The following is a 15,137-nucleotide window of genomic DNA, read 5'->3' as shown; positions in this document are numbered from 1 at the left end:
GGGTGGGGACGACCGAGCACCCCCCTCCTGAGCCGTACCAGACCACGTACCTCGACTGTAACATCATAATGGGCGGGGACATCATCCGGCGATGTCCCTATATAAGTCACCGCGCTCCGTGTTCCTGCCAAGAACCGAAGAGGGGGGACAAAACCCCAGAAGAGGGGGACAAGACCCCCGAAGTCGGAAGAAGAGGGCGACGGTGAAGAAGAAAGCTGGGCTCCTCCGCTAGTAAAAGAGCTAGCAGAAGATAACGAAGGGGTCCGGCAAGAAGACCCCGAAGACGGAAGAAGACCCCCGGAGCTGTGCAATAAACTATTTTAATCCTTGTGTGTTTTTTTTTTACTTTTTTTCACAGGTTAATGGGTAGGGATACATTGTACCCCATACTCATTCACATAGGGTGGGGGGCCGGTATCCATTATAAAAAGGGGGCTCCCGGATTTCGATAAGCCCCCCGCCCGCAGACCCCGACAACCAACAGCCAGGGTTGTCGGGAAGAGGCCCTTGTCCTCATCAATATGGGGACAAGGTGCTTTGGGGTGGGGTGGCCGAGCAACCCCCCTTCCCCAAGGCACCCTTCATGTTGAGGGCACGTGGTATGGCTCAGGAAGGGGGGGCTCTCGCTCATCCTCAACCACTTTCCTGGCTGGCCGGGTAGCGTGCTTGGATAAGGGTCTGATATGGACCTGGGGGGGACCCCCCACACAGATTATTCGGCGTAAGGATTCCCCTTTAAGTCCATACCAGGTGACGGGGCCAGCAACGTCTCCTTCGCTGGCCCCAGCTACCTGGAGACACGCTCAAAATGAGCGGACTTTTCTCCGGGCGGGAAAAGTCTGTTCATTTCAAAAGTACAGCGGACTGGCACACACACGGCCGGATTGTCTGCCGAAATGCGAGTCCGGCGGACTAAAAGTATTTTTTCACTCCAATCTGTCCGCCGGACTCGCATTTCGGCAGACAATCCGGCCGTGTGTGTGCCAGTCCGCCGTACTTTTGAAATGAACAGACTTTTCCCGCCCGGAGAAAAGTCCGCTCATTTTGAGGGGACTTTTGGGTAAAAAAAAAGTCAGCCAGAGCCCACACATGAGGGGATTGTCCGGCGGACTTGAGCCCGCCAGACTTTTGCACCGGATTGTTTGATCGCGTGTACGAGGCATTAGTGTCAAAGTCAAAAATACATTGAAGAACTTGCTTACTTTGACTGCATCCAGAGAATAGCCATTCGCGGCTGGATGGTCACTCAATTTGGACAGTTCCTCTCTCACAAGGCCTAGCAGCCAACTTGGTGTTTACTTAGGAACAAGTCTCTGCCACAGACATTGTTGTATAAATGTACAAGATAATGTCTCTGCCACAGACGTTGTTGTAGAACCTGTAGGAAAACTAAGCTTGAGAACACTTGTAGGATACTTGGATCTTTCAGCCTGGTTGGCGATATCCACCAGACCATATTCTCTCGGTTACTTCAGCCCTTCCAGGCTCTTGCTAAGAGAACCAACCCGTACATGGTGTTCTTCTGAAGAGTCCTCCCCTGGAATGCTTGAAGTACACTGGGTCTCTCCCGAACCGGAGACAGCACCCATCCACCTCAGAATCCTCCTTTAGTTTCTTTGCCTCGGGCTAGCCAGCCCCAAGACATTAAAGTCGGGTGGATCCGCACCCCAGGCCATAGCCTTCCTGGGGGCCTGTCAGGAGGACCAGGACCATGTAGTCAGCACATCATACTGGACAAGCCCCCCCCCCAAACCACGTGAACTCTGCACCTTAAGAAGCCTCTCCCAGAAAGCACAGCGAGAACACCCCTCCCACTGGGCAGGCTCCAAGAGAGTAGCTTAAGCACTTGAACAGACCATAGTTCGATGCCTGTCAGAAGAGACAGTGCCCCTTGTGGCCAGGCTGAACATCTCACAGTCCAGTCAGACTGATGCTGAAGCTCAATTTAGATAATTACACCCAAACCAAACTGCAGTTTAGGAAACTTTAATTTTAGAAAAAACGCATAGGGCGTGCTCTTCAAGAGCCGCCGCTACACTTCCTTTATCTTTTGCAATGCCACATGGGTGCTGAAACCAAACGGTATTAAGAAAAGTTATACAACCATGCCATTTTATTTAGTAAAAGGATTAACTGAGAGTACAGAACTGAGAACTGAGAGTACAGAACAAGAGTGAAATTCTTAAATGTATGGCAATGGGAAATTAAGTTTATGTCTATACAGTGCCTTGCAAAAGTATTCACCCTCCTTTTCATTTTTCGTATTTTGTTGCCTCACAACCTGGAATTAACATGGATTGTTTGAGGATTTGCATCATTTAGTTTACAATACATGTCCACAAGTTTGAATTTTTTTTATTTTTTATTGTGAAGCAAACAAATAGGACAAAATATAAAGAAAAAGTCGATGTGCATATAAACATTCACCCCCTAAAGTCAATACTTTATAGAGCCACCTTTTGTGGTTATCAAAGCTCCAAGTCGCTTTGGATAAGTCTCTATGAGCTTGCCACATTTTACCATTGCCATTTTTGCCAATTTCTCCTTGCAAATCTGCTCCAGCTCCTTCAAGTTGGATGGCTTGTGCTTGTGAACAGCAATCTTTGAGTCTGACCACCGATTTTCTATTGGATGGAGGTCTGGGCTTTGGCTAGGCTGTTCCAACACATTTACACATTTCCCCTTAAACCACTCATGTTTATGTTGGGGGTCATTGTCCTGCTGGAAGGTGAACCTCCGTCCTGGCCTCAAATTACACACAGAGTGGTACAGGTTTTGCTCAAGAATATCCCTGTATTTAGCACCATCCATCTTTCCCTCAACTCTGACCAGTTTGCCAGTCTCGACTGCTGAAAAACATCCATGGCATGCTGCCACCACCATGTTTCACTGTGGGGATGGTGTTCTTTGGGTGATGTGATGGGTTTGCACCAGACAAAAAAAAAAAGTTCAATTTTAGTCTCATCAGACCAGAGCACCTTCCTCCATACATTTTGGGAGTCTCCCACATACCTTTTCACAAACTCAAAAACGTGCTTTTTTTTTGATGAAAGTAATTGCTTTCTTCTAGCAACTGCCATAGAGCCCAATTCTAAGGAGTGTATGGCTTATTGTCATCGTATGTACAGATACTCCATTCTCTGCTGTGAAACTCTGCAGCTCCTCCAGGGTTACCTTAGGTTTGTGCTGCCTCTCTGAATAATGCCCTCCTTGCCCGGTCCGTGAGTTTTGGTGTGCAGCCATCTCTTGGCATGTTTGCTGTTGTGCCATGTTCTTTCCATTTGGTTATGATAGATTTGATGGTGCTCCTAGGGATCATCAAACATTTGGATTTTTTTTTTTTTTATAACCTAACCCTGACTTGTACTTCTCAACAACATTGTCCCTTACTTGTTTGGAGCGTTCCTTGGTCTTCGTGGCAGTGTTTGGTTAGGGGTGCCCCTTGCTTAGGTGTTGCAGCCTCTGGGGCCTTTCAAAAAAGTTGTGTATATATAAATGGCAGATCATGTGACACTTAGATTGCACACAGGTGGACATAATGTCACTAAGTATGTGACTTCTGAAGGTAATTGGCTGCACCAGAGCTTTTTATGGGCTTCGTAACAAAAAGGTGGGGGAATACATACGCACATGCCAATTATCCGTTTTTATTTCTGAAAAACATGTTTGTGTATATTTTTTTTAATTTTACTTCACCAACTTAGACTATCGTGTTCTGATGCATCACATATAATTCAGATTAAAAAACAATGAAATAAAGGCTGTAATGCAACAAAATGGATAAAAAGCCAAGAGGGGTGAACATGTTTGCAAGGCACTCTACGTTATTTTGCTGAGTGTTGGAGTGAGATGAGAAGTGTCCAGTTCAGCAGAGAAGTCGTGCAGCCCGGTGACAGAGGTTTTGTCTGAGTAGATTGGCAGCTGTATGGGCTGCCCTTCTAGCAGCAGAGACCGTAAATTAGGGCCCGCTGAGTAGCAGAACCCTGCTATGGGCTGGGGTGTGCAAGACCTTAAGTAGTATATAGCAGTTTCCCTCAATGCCTTGGGCTGAAGCGAATAAATTGTAATGTGCAATATGTGTTAAGAATTTTTGTAGTCAGTGCCAGGACAGGTTTCACTGGGGGGGGGGGGGGGGGGGGAATAAGTAGTCATTCAGGTGTGGAGACCAGCTTAGCAAGCTGGTCTCCAGGCATGGATAGGTACCAACTCTCATTACGAGACATCACTATGCAAACACTTAAAGAATTATTAAACAGTCGAGTTATGCAGTTCCACCATGCTAGTGGACTCCCCCCAACAAATATATGACAAAAACCAGACAGGAATTATAAAATCTGTACAATGAGTTTAAAGTGGAATTCAAGCTAGAACTTTTGTTTTTTTTACATCTGAATAATGTGGGAAAGTAGCAGAAAGCTCAGGCAGCAGAAAGAGAACAGCATATGTTATAGTACGTCTTCTGATAAGACAGAACCTTACCATCTACAGTACAAGAACCCTCTGGAGGTGGCTTCTGGATGTAAGGTAAAGGAGGACTATTTGTATCAGATATGTCGTCATCATCATCATCATCCTCCATTTCACACACTGTTTGGCTGTTTGAGAAATCAACACTACCATTCTGAGTGTACCGTTGAGCATAATCCTTATCTAGTTCTTCTAACTTAGGCTTGACATCCACACCTGATGATGAACAAAAACAATGGTTATAAAAAAAATAAAAATACATTTTTTTTATATATATATATATATTAATAATAATAACCATTATTCAGACAACAAATTCTTTGGAGAGGATTTGACACACTTTTCAAAGCTTTGATCACAGCCTGCACACTTGGCTGCTGTAATACTACAAGGGTTATTTATAGGAGAAGTATGGGATGGGCCAATTAACAAATATTACCATAATCATGGAATCAGCTGTTATTTTTTCCTACCCCTTTTGTTTTTCCAGCAGGGGAACTTCATCTATCATGTAGCTCCCTGTAAGGGTCTATTTGCGGTTTAAATATTCAGAGGGGGGCGGATACAAGTTCAGTACTCCACACCCCCTTTCTGTCCCTCCACTACTGGGAGATGTGGCCATGCCTACTGAACAGGCACACACTTGAAGAGTGAACAAGTTCAGAAACTGTGCTATTCCTGCACATAGTGGAAAAAATATAAGTGGTATAGACATGGCTGGATCTTTGGGGGGAGTGTTGAGGAGGGCTGTGCCCCCCCCCCCATATTTCAGTTGTGCCCATCATCCTCCATGGATTCTGTGCTTTTTAGGCTCCTTCTCCCATCCTGACACTACACAGTCTGGGCGCAGGCAGCACAGCTCCTCCCCACCCTCCCTGCCGCCTCCTCTCACACAGCACAAAGCTCAGGTTGATTCTTCTACAAACAATCTCTATGGCAAAATGTGTAGCTGCCTGCTATGCTGCACAGCCATTTTTATCTGGGAACTTGAGAGGTCAGAATTGCAGCACAGCAGGCAGCTACACAGTGTGCAGATAGAGGCTGTCTCTAACAGAACTGAAGTGAGCTGTGAGGGAGGAGGGAAAAGGGAGAGAGAGCTCACAGCCCAGAGCCGACATTAAAAAAGGAGAAAGAAATCAGGTGGATCCCGACAAGATTGCTGGCATAAGAATCCAGAGAAGACGGTAGCCCATCCCACAGGCATTAACCCTGATTTTTCAGAAAGGGCACACTTCTCAGGGGGGCTGGAAAGATTTTTAGGCAGTAGCAGCCCACAGAGAATAGGATGAAGCTAAAAAAATAAACCCATACTTCCCTTTTAAGATACTGTACTTCTAAGATTAACAATGTGTGCTAATGCCATAACTTCTAACAATTATAGCTCACATATCAGCTCAGTAAAAAGAAAAAAACAATGTAAAAATTGTTTACTATACGTATAAGCAAATTATTTTTATATATTTTTTTGTAGTGGGCAAAGGTTACACGCTATTGGGTTTTAGTGCCATCTGTGTCTTCACTGGGGATATTTGTCATAACTTCTTGTTCCTGTGACCCTACAGAAAATGAAGGGAATAACAGTAAAGGATTCTCCACTAAAATATTTTATTGCCAACTGTGGCTCATTTAACTGTGGTCTCTGGGAGAGTAACTAAGGGAAACGTCAACAATGGACACACAGACAAAGAAAAGAAATAAAGTGGCAAATTCTTTAACCCTTCCTCATCCAATACTTCAAAAAAGGAAGGGGGGGGGGCTAGCTACAATTTACCAATTGATGCCAATAATCACTTTAAAATTTATAGTCATTTCAATACACAACAGTACTAGTATTGTTTTCATGCTAGTAAATAAACAACTGCATAGCTAAACCTTTCTATGGTACCTACCTTCTGTAATGAACGTGGAGTTGTCTGCATTGAGATAAAGCTGGGAGAACACTGGTCGTGGTACTACACTGTTACATCTTAGAGAGGCTTCTATTGAATTATGAAGAGCTTCCTCAAACTGGGCAGATTTCAGCTGCCCTGCATATGCGTTCCCCATGACCTGTTAGAAGAAACATTGTCAAAACGTACATCTGAATTAAAAAATTTATTTCAACGCCAGGCAAGTAGCTAGATACAAAGTTTGACTAGACATAGGGGATCAATTCTGAACACCCCGTTTTGTGATCCAGGAATCCCAAACGGAATAGCCAGGCCCTTAACTTCTACTGCAACAGTCAACTCAATAGGCTAGGATTGTTTTTTTGGCCAAGGAGAAGCTAACCTTGTCATTCTTCTGCTCATTTGACTTTCTTCTGTTAGATTTGTTTTATTGGTTTAGCACATGTGCACTGCAGCAGAGTCTGATTAAAAACTAACTGTGACCCACCAGCTCCCATCTCTAATGGGTAGCGGTGATCTTTGAGAATGTCTGACCCCTCCTCCTTCCACCCTGCAGCATTCTGGGGGACACAGAAAGCTTTACTGGTGGTTTACCTTAGTGAAGATGCTGGCGCCAGCAACCAAAGCAGACTGCAGAATTGGCACGTCACGTCATTGTCACTGGATCCCTGGACAGTTTAAGTATACCTATGTTAAAAGTCAGCAGAGACAGTATTTGTAGCTGGTGACTTCATTTTTTGGGGGGAGACTGAAGCGCCTTTAAAAAGATTCTGTAGATGCCAAATGCAGAAAGAAAGACTTTGTAAATATTGTAGTGTGATACATAACTGATGTCGGTCTTCCGAAACCAACATATATATTTTTTTTTTTAGAACAAAATGTGATTATTAATTTCAGTTCCATTTTTTGTCAATTTAAATTTCTATGTTGAGGGACCCCAGAACTTGACGTGTTCCAGGTCCCCCAATTCAAGCACTGCCTTTAGCGACTGGCTACACCCATACTGCGACTATTTGGGAAGGTTGGGCAGCCAACGACCATATGATTCTGCTCTTAAATTTTAGCATCTGCCTGCTCTTCTCCCTGGTTATAGGATTTCCTTCATTCAGTTATTGCGGTCTGCCCTTACCTCTGTTGTAGAAGTGCAGGCAGCCTATGGCCATAGGGGTAAAAACTAAAATACAGAATTTGACGCCTGACCCATTTGCTCCTCTTTGCATTCTTAAAAAGTTGGGCTCAGACTGCCAGATTCAGCAATGGCTATAATGTCGCTTTTATTGCAGCTCCAGATGGCAGCTGATAACTGCTGCCATCTGGAGCTGAGCTTTCCAGCCACTTTACAATATTTGTGGTTACTGTCTCAAAAAAAGTACTTTTTAATATTTAATTTCAAGATAAAGGCTGCCTCATCTACATTTCCTATATTGCAACCTAGCCAGGCTGTGACTTATTCAGCCACTGAACTATATTTGTGCCTATTGCCTAGCAGATAATACTCTAATTTCGGATTGCCAGAAAAAACCTGCCATCTCTTTTTACAGCAAAAAAAAGAAGCCCACAACAAACCATACTTCTAAACTGTTGTGACACTAGCCAATCTCTATAAAGTTTAAGTGGATGTAAACCCTGTTACACCACTTTTACCTACAGGTAAGCCTATAATAAGGCTTACCTGAAGGTACTAGAACTCTCTCCTAAACCTGCACAGTTTATATTTACCATATACGCTTGCACTGACATCAGCACAAGCGCACTGAAGAAAGAGCACGAGTGTGCAGTTTCTAAAAGGGCTAATGCCGTGGCTGGCGGCTCCCGCACACATGTGCTGATATATTTAAGTCAAGCTTAAATATTCAAAATAAGCAATGTCAGAAAACAGTGTAGATATAATATCAAAACGCACCCCATAGAGTTCAATGGGGTGCAATGTTAAGCTGAGGTTGTGCACAAGATTTGATAAACTGCCTGGATAGATTTTCTCATTCCTACGCCCCACTAAAGCCAGCTAAACATGGATTAATAGTTCATCAAGGGTCGTCCGAATTTTGTGCATGAGCCAGCCATAAACTGTAGATAGGTTTTTAGTTTGAGCGGAAAAAACCCAACAGGCTGGTTGTACACTGATCAATTGATAGATCTACTAGTATACAACCAGTCTGTTGGTTTTTTTCCGCTCAAACTAAAAACCTTTGCAGTTTATGGCAATCACTAATCTGCCTGTGGGGAAGGCTCCCTGCCAACAGAAATACAATAGCTTATCAGGAGTGATTCCCCCCCATCCACATCAAATGTGTGGATAGGGGAATCAGTTCATTATATTGTTCAACCTACTGGATGAACAAAAAAAAAAAAAGAGAGAAGACTCAATTATGGCCTAAGTTATGAAGAGGGCGAAGTGCTCTGTGGTTCTCATAATTCCTGTCAGTAACAAACCTAGGGTAGTGAGCAGCACTGAGACTCTAGGAAAAATCATCAACTGGAAACAGTAGTTAAAAAAAAAAAAAAACACACACACACAACACAACACAACACACAGCCACCCCATCTGTCAACTGATAAGCTACAGTATATTGAATCTTTCTTTGGTTTAGATACACTTCAAATTCTGACCCCTAATCTACAGTGCCTTAAAAAAGTAGCCAAATTCCTTGAAATTTTCCAAATTTTGTCAAGTTGCACCCAAAAACCTAAAATTTATTTTATTGGTATTTTATGTGATAGACTAACACAAAGTGACACATAATTGTGACGTGAAAGGAAAATAAACCAATTTCAACATTTTTTACAAAGAAATGTGAACAGTGTGGCGTAAATTTGTATTTAGCCCCTTTACTCTGATACCCCTAACAAAAATCTAGTAGAACCAATTGCCATCAGAAGTCACCTAATTAGTAAACAGAGTACAACTGTGTGTTATTCAATTTCAGTATACATACAGCCGTTTAGTGAAGCCCTCAGAGGTCTGTTAGAGAAACTTGGTGAACAAATCGCATCATGAAGGACAAGGAACACACCAGACAGGTCAGGGATAAAGTTGTGGAGAAGTTTAAAGTAGTGTTAGGTTATAAAAAAATATCCCAAGCTTTGTACATCTCACGGAGCACTGTTCAATCCATCATCCAAAAACAGAAAGAGTATGGCACAACTGCAAACCTACCAAGACATGGCCGTCCACCTAAAATCACAAGCCGGGCAAGGAAAGCAGTCAGAGAAACAGCCAAGAGGCCCATGGTAACGCTGGAGGAGCTGCAGAGATCCACAGCTCTGGTGGGAGAATCTGTCCACAGGACAACTATTAGTCGTGCAGTCCACAAATTTGGCCTTTATGGCCAGTGGCAAGAAGGTAGCCATAAGTCGTCCCATTTTCAGGCCTAAAAGCAAAATGCTATGTGTGGCGGAAAACGAAACACTGCACGTCAACCCGAACACAACTTAAGAAAACCTGTTATAGTCTTCAAAAGACTTGAGATTGGAATGGAGGTTTACTTTCCAGCAGGACAACGATCCTAAACATAAAGCCAGAGCTACAATGGAATTGTTTAGATCAAAGCATATTCATGTATTAGAACGACCCAAAGTCCAGCCCTAAATCCAATTGAGAATCTGTAGCAAGACTTGAAAATTGCTGTTCACAGATGCTCTACATCCAATCTGACAAAGCTTGAGCTATTTTGCAAAGAAGAATGGGCAAACATGTCGCTCTCTAGATGTGCAAAGCTGGTAGAGACATCCCCAAAAAGACTTGCATCTGTAATTAGAGCAAAAGGGGGCTCAATATACTAATACTTTGTAGAACACCCTTTCGCTGCAATTACAGCTGCAAGTATTTTTGGGGATGTCTCTACCAGCTTTGCAAATACAAACGTATGCCACACTTTTCACATATTTGTAAAAAAAAATTGAAAACCATTTATCATTTTCCTTCCACTTCACAATTATGTGCCACTTTGTGTTGGGCGATCACATAAAATCCCAATAAAATACATTTACATTTTTGGTGGTAACATGACAGTGTAGAAAATTAAAACTTTTTCAAGGCACTGTAAATGGTCCTTTTTTAATTAAATATTGATACCAATCTCTACAGCAAGCCTGAAAATTAGCTAGGCAAAGTTTAAAAAAAACAAAATTATGTTACCGGGCAGAAGTCAGCCTTCTGTATCGAGCCCCATCTGTTAGTTGTAGGTGGAGATGGGGAATTGTGTTTAATACTGGGCAGGTGGTCAGCAAAAAGAAGCCAGGGGATATGTCACAATAATGATCAACACAAGGCGAGATAATGAATCCGAGCTAAACAGGACAAACAAAGATTTGGTAAGTACGGAGGAGGCACGTGTGATGTGGTAAAGGACATCACAGGGGACTTGTCAGAGGACTCTTCAAACCTATTTGTTGCACAGCTGTTCGCAAATCCCAGCTTCATTTACATAAATGGCATGACTTCTTAAAGATCTCCAACAGCTCCAGTAATGACTGAGATAAAGAGAGACTGGAGCTTTTCTTGGCTGTAGGTAGAGCTGTTGAAATATTGTTACTTAGCACAGTGAGGTAGTGTATCTATGTATGCTCCTTAATTCAGAGCATCACACTGAGGGCTCTTCCATAAAAACACAATACTACAATATACCCACACTGGAGGTGCCAACTAGTCAAGATAAAGACATTGCTATCACTACCTAGAAACAAGAGTAATCTCTCAGACCTCAACATGCACAGCAGATGTTGGCCAATCAATACTTTACAGCTGAATGTGAATAAATCCATTTCCAAAATTACCTGTTTTAACAGAATCAACTTAGAACGGAAGAAAGATTTCTCGTTCAAAAGTTTTTATTTTATGTTAAAATAAATTATATGTACAGAATATAAGAAATTATTTGATACCAGAAATAAAAAGTAGACATTGAAGTTCGGATGATACAAAGCAAAGAAGAATTTCAAGATATTCTCGTGGGAATGACAATAAATGGCCTTATATATTTTAGAATTTGAAAGCATTCTTATAGCTGAGTTTTATACATTTTAATCCCAAGAAAATATAAATATGCCTAAAAGAAAATATATGGTTTTAAAGTTTTGACCATAACTTCTAAAGTATGTTTATAATAAGTATTATATAGTAAGGGAAGAACATAAAAGGTATATAGGAAGGGAAGGGGAGGGGAGGGAATAATTCTCCGGACGAGGTTTTATATAACAGCTAATGCTGTAATTCTATAGAAAATCTTGATCACCATGACAATAAAACTCGGTTATCAATATTATCTAACGTATAATATTTAATCCAGGGTTTCCATACGATATCAAACTTCGTCATCTGGTTTTTATCTATAGCGTCCATTTAAGCATGGATGAAAGATTGATTCATTCTACGTTTGGTTTCTGCAATATTCACCACATCTGTTTTCCACGCATTGGATATAGTCTGCTTTGCGGCTATCAGGAGTGTAAGAACTAATTTGAATTGTTTCTACCAGTGTGTGAGGACTTTATATGATGATTCAGATGCCAATATATTTATAGAGGAAGATTTTGTGAAAGACCATATGTTGGACCAAGACCTAGAATTGATCGTACAATCCAGATCTTTTTCCCACTTGGCCACATATTTAGGTATAACAGTATTAGAATTAGATATCAATTGTGTATACAATGATGTAATACGACCTTTAGCATGTAGTTCCTTGAGACAAAATCTTACAAATTGAGAAATATTATGTAAGTTTACATTTAAATTGAGAAGAGGGGTGTAAAAAATTTTGATTTGGAGATATCTGAATATTTCTGATTGTGGGAGCTTATATAATTCACATAGATCTGTAAAAGATTTTATTGATGTAGTTGAAGTTAAATTATATAGACAAGTGATACCAGCCTTAGACCAAGCTTCAAAAGTATTGGGATATTTCCAGGCTGGGTAAAAAGTTGGATTCTTGTGAAAAGATAATAGCGGATTTTGTGGAGATTGCAGACCAATGTGAATTTCTATACCTATCCCATGTAGATAGAGAGTGCTTAGAAATGGGGTTATTTATAGACTTACGATCCGCAGATTGTAACCATAATATATTGTTTATAGGAAGAGGATCAAAGTCTACAGCTTCGATGAGGACCCATAAAGGAATCTCTGTAGAAGAGTGATATTTTGTTAATTGAGATAATTGAGCTGCCTTGTAATATGTGTTAAAGTCTGGAAATCCCAAACCACCCAAAGCTTTGGGGAGAACAAGTGTTTTTTTGTGAAGTCTGGGTTTTATTTTCCCCCCAAGTGAATTTCGTTACTTTTTGTTGGATCAGTCTAAGAAAATATGCAGGAATATCAATCGGGAGAGTTCTGAATAAATATAAAAATTTCGGATGAACAGACATTGATATGATATTAATTTTCCCAAAACCATGATATCGGCATCGATGACCAATTAGATAACGACCTTGTAATATTTTTTAATAGAGCTGGGTAATTAGCTGCAAATAAATCGGAGGGGTTAGGAGTAAACTGCACACCCTTATATGGGAGGCTATGATCTACCCACTTAAAGGGTAGTGAATTTTGTAAAGATTGTTTATCTTTCTCGACAAGTGAAATGTTTAATGCTGAAGATTTTTGAATATTGACCTTAAGGCCCGAAATAAATGAGAATTCTTGTAGTACAACCATAAGATTTGGGGCCGAAACATGTGGAGAAGATAGAAAAAGGAGATCATCATCTGCGAATAAACAGAGCTTATGATGAAAGCCACCCATTTTAATACCAGTTATAGTGGGTTCCATCCTAATTCTTTGTGCTAAAGGTTCAATGAGTAAAGCAAATAATAATGGCGAAAGTGGACATCCTTGACGAGTCCCCTTCAGTATATTAAACTCGTCCGATTTGTACCCTGCATATCTGATATAAGCTTTGGGATCTTGATACAAATTGGAGATCCATCGTAAAAAATGAGGGGCGAATCCCCATTTGGAAAGGGTATCGGAAGAAAGATTTCAACTGCTTGGTCACTAAAAACCACTGACTCTGGGTCGGTAGTTCACCTGATAATTGTCTTTACTCCACATACAGAAAAATTACAAATTGTGGAAAAAGTAAAAGAAAAAAACGAAAAAAAAAAAAAAGGACCATTACTTGTATATGAAAGGCCTAAATAGCCACAACTTATTTCCTTAACCTGGTACAGTAGAAATCGGCCTATGTGCACAGAAGCCGATGTTACGCCCAGCTTCGGTCAAACGAGCATGCTTGAAAACCAGCAGCTGATCAACATCAGCTAGCACCCAATATCTGACCTATGTGTTTGGGGAGTGGATGGGATTTACGCTGTGCCCCTGTTAGAACACAATAGCACAGTGGGGAGATGGCTGTAACATCGCATTAGCATTTTTGCTGAGGCAATTGTTGGCGATTTGTCTTTAGTGGCCGGCCACCAGACAACCCACCACCTGATGCACTGACAATAAACATATGAAGAATCTGAAAAAGGACTGTCATATCCACAATGTGTAAGGGCAAAACATAAACCTGGTAAAGTCTGACTGTAAATCATAGATCATTGTCACTGTTCTAGAAATGAAACCGCAGCCATCAACTGTGCAAACAGTTTGCATTTTCAGGCGGGGCTGCCTGAATTCAGGGGAGGTTTTTTTGTTTTTATTTCAGAATTTATACTGCCCTTTTATTTAAATGGTTAGCACAGCAAGATTGCACACACAATTTCTGTTTTTCTTACACACTAGTAGCTTGAATATTTACTGTAGTGCAAATTACTTTTACACATTTTCAAAAACTAGGGTATGCACTTTTTTTTCTGTGGATCAGGGAGTTGTCAAACTGCAAAGCAGGGAAATGCGCTGGAATCACACAGGAACGTGCACATAATGGTGTGAACCGACCCTGGTTCACACCTATAGACAAAAAAAGGAGGAAAGCCTACCAAGGTCACTTCAGTGGCACACCACGCTTGAACAACTTTTTTATTTTATAAAAAACGCACCATCAAAATCACAAAACAGCAAAATTCAGTGAATAACCTTCTAAATTATTATTAAAAAGACAACATTGTCATAATGAGGAAATCGTAGCGGCGCTTGCATCCATTAATTCGATCACACTTCCAGTTCAGTCTATCATCTAAGAAATTAAATAGTTGGGGGTGTTTTACCTTGAAAAGATAACATATCAGTCCAAAGTTCATTAGAACCAAAAAGGGGATTTGTGTATGAAGTATACCTGTATATTTGTTGGCTTGCAGATTTTTTTGGAGCAATCCTCTAAAGAAAGCTCGGTCACAATACATCAGTTACGGTAATTCCAAACTGATGGACAGGATGCTCACATGGTTAGACATGGTTACCTGGCTGTTGCAGACTGGATATGCCAACGATCAATCTGGGGGGAGTCACCCACTTGATGTTGGACTACTGGAAGAAAGTCCATCTGTTAGGAGGGAGGAGAGTGGGAAGGGAGAATTGAAAGCAGAGGGGTGAAAGCCGCTCCACCTGTGCAGCGCTATCAGCTTCTACTGGTATCCCACCAGATTCATGAAAAATATATCACCATGCTATATCTCCACTGTACATCCACCTCTCACTCCTGGTTCCATTTAATAAGCCACTAGAAGCAGTGCACTATGTACTGATGAATACTGCTATGATCGCCATGTCACTGTCTCCAGGTTTGCCTTCAGTGGTGACTTCACCTCCGCCTCTCAAACTGCATTTGCGGTGGGCTGCGATCCCATGAACGTTACTTATGTGCTCACATCACTTTGACGCATTTCATTTTTCCA

The 15,137-nt window shown here is 41.4% G+C and overlaps 1 protein-coding gene across 1 annotated transcript in view; it reads right to left on the bottom strand.

Annotated features, from left to right (window-relative positions):
• The window catches only part of GREB1L (GREB1 like retinoic acid receptor coactivator), a 192,644-nt gene that overhangs the window by 91,435 nt on the left and 86,072 nt on the right, over positions 1-15,137 (bottom strand). The window contains exons 3-4 of the mRNA XM_077492552.1: positions 6,357-6,516; positions 4,480-4,683 (exon numbers count right to left, since the gene is read on the bottom strand). Coding sequence (XP_077348678.1) covers positions 4,480-4,683; positions 6,357-6,513 — 361 coding nt within the window. The 5' untranslated portion in view covers positions 6,514-6,516. The remainder of the gene's footprint in view (positions 1-4,479; positions 4,684-6,356; positions 6,517-15,137) is intronic.

Source organism: Lithobates pipiens, unplaced genomic scaffold (assembly GCF_037356315.1).
Source record: "Lithobates pipiens isolate NorthernLeopardFrog02 unplaced genomic scaffold, aLitPip1_a1.2 Scaffold_19, whole genome shotgun sequence".
Lineage (NCBI taxonomy): Eukaryota > Metazoa > Chordata > Amphibia > Anura > Ranidae > Lithobates > Lithobates pipiens.
Note: the sequence above shows the minus strand (reverse complement) of the source record. Positions and strands in the feature narration are given on the sequence as shown.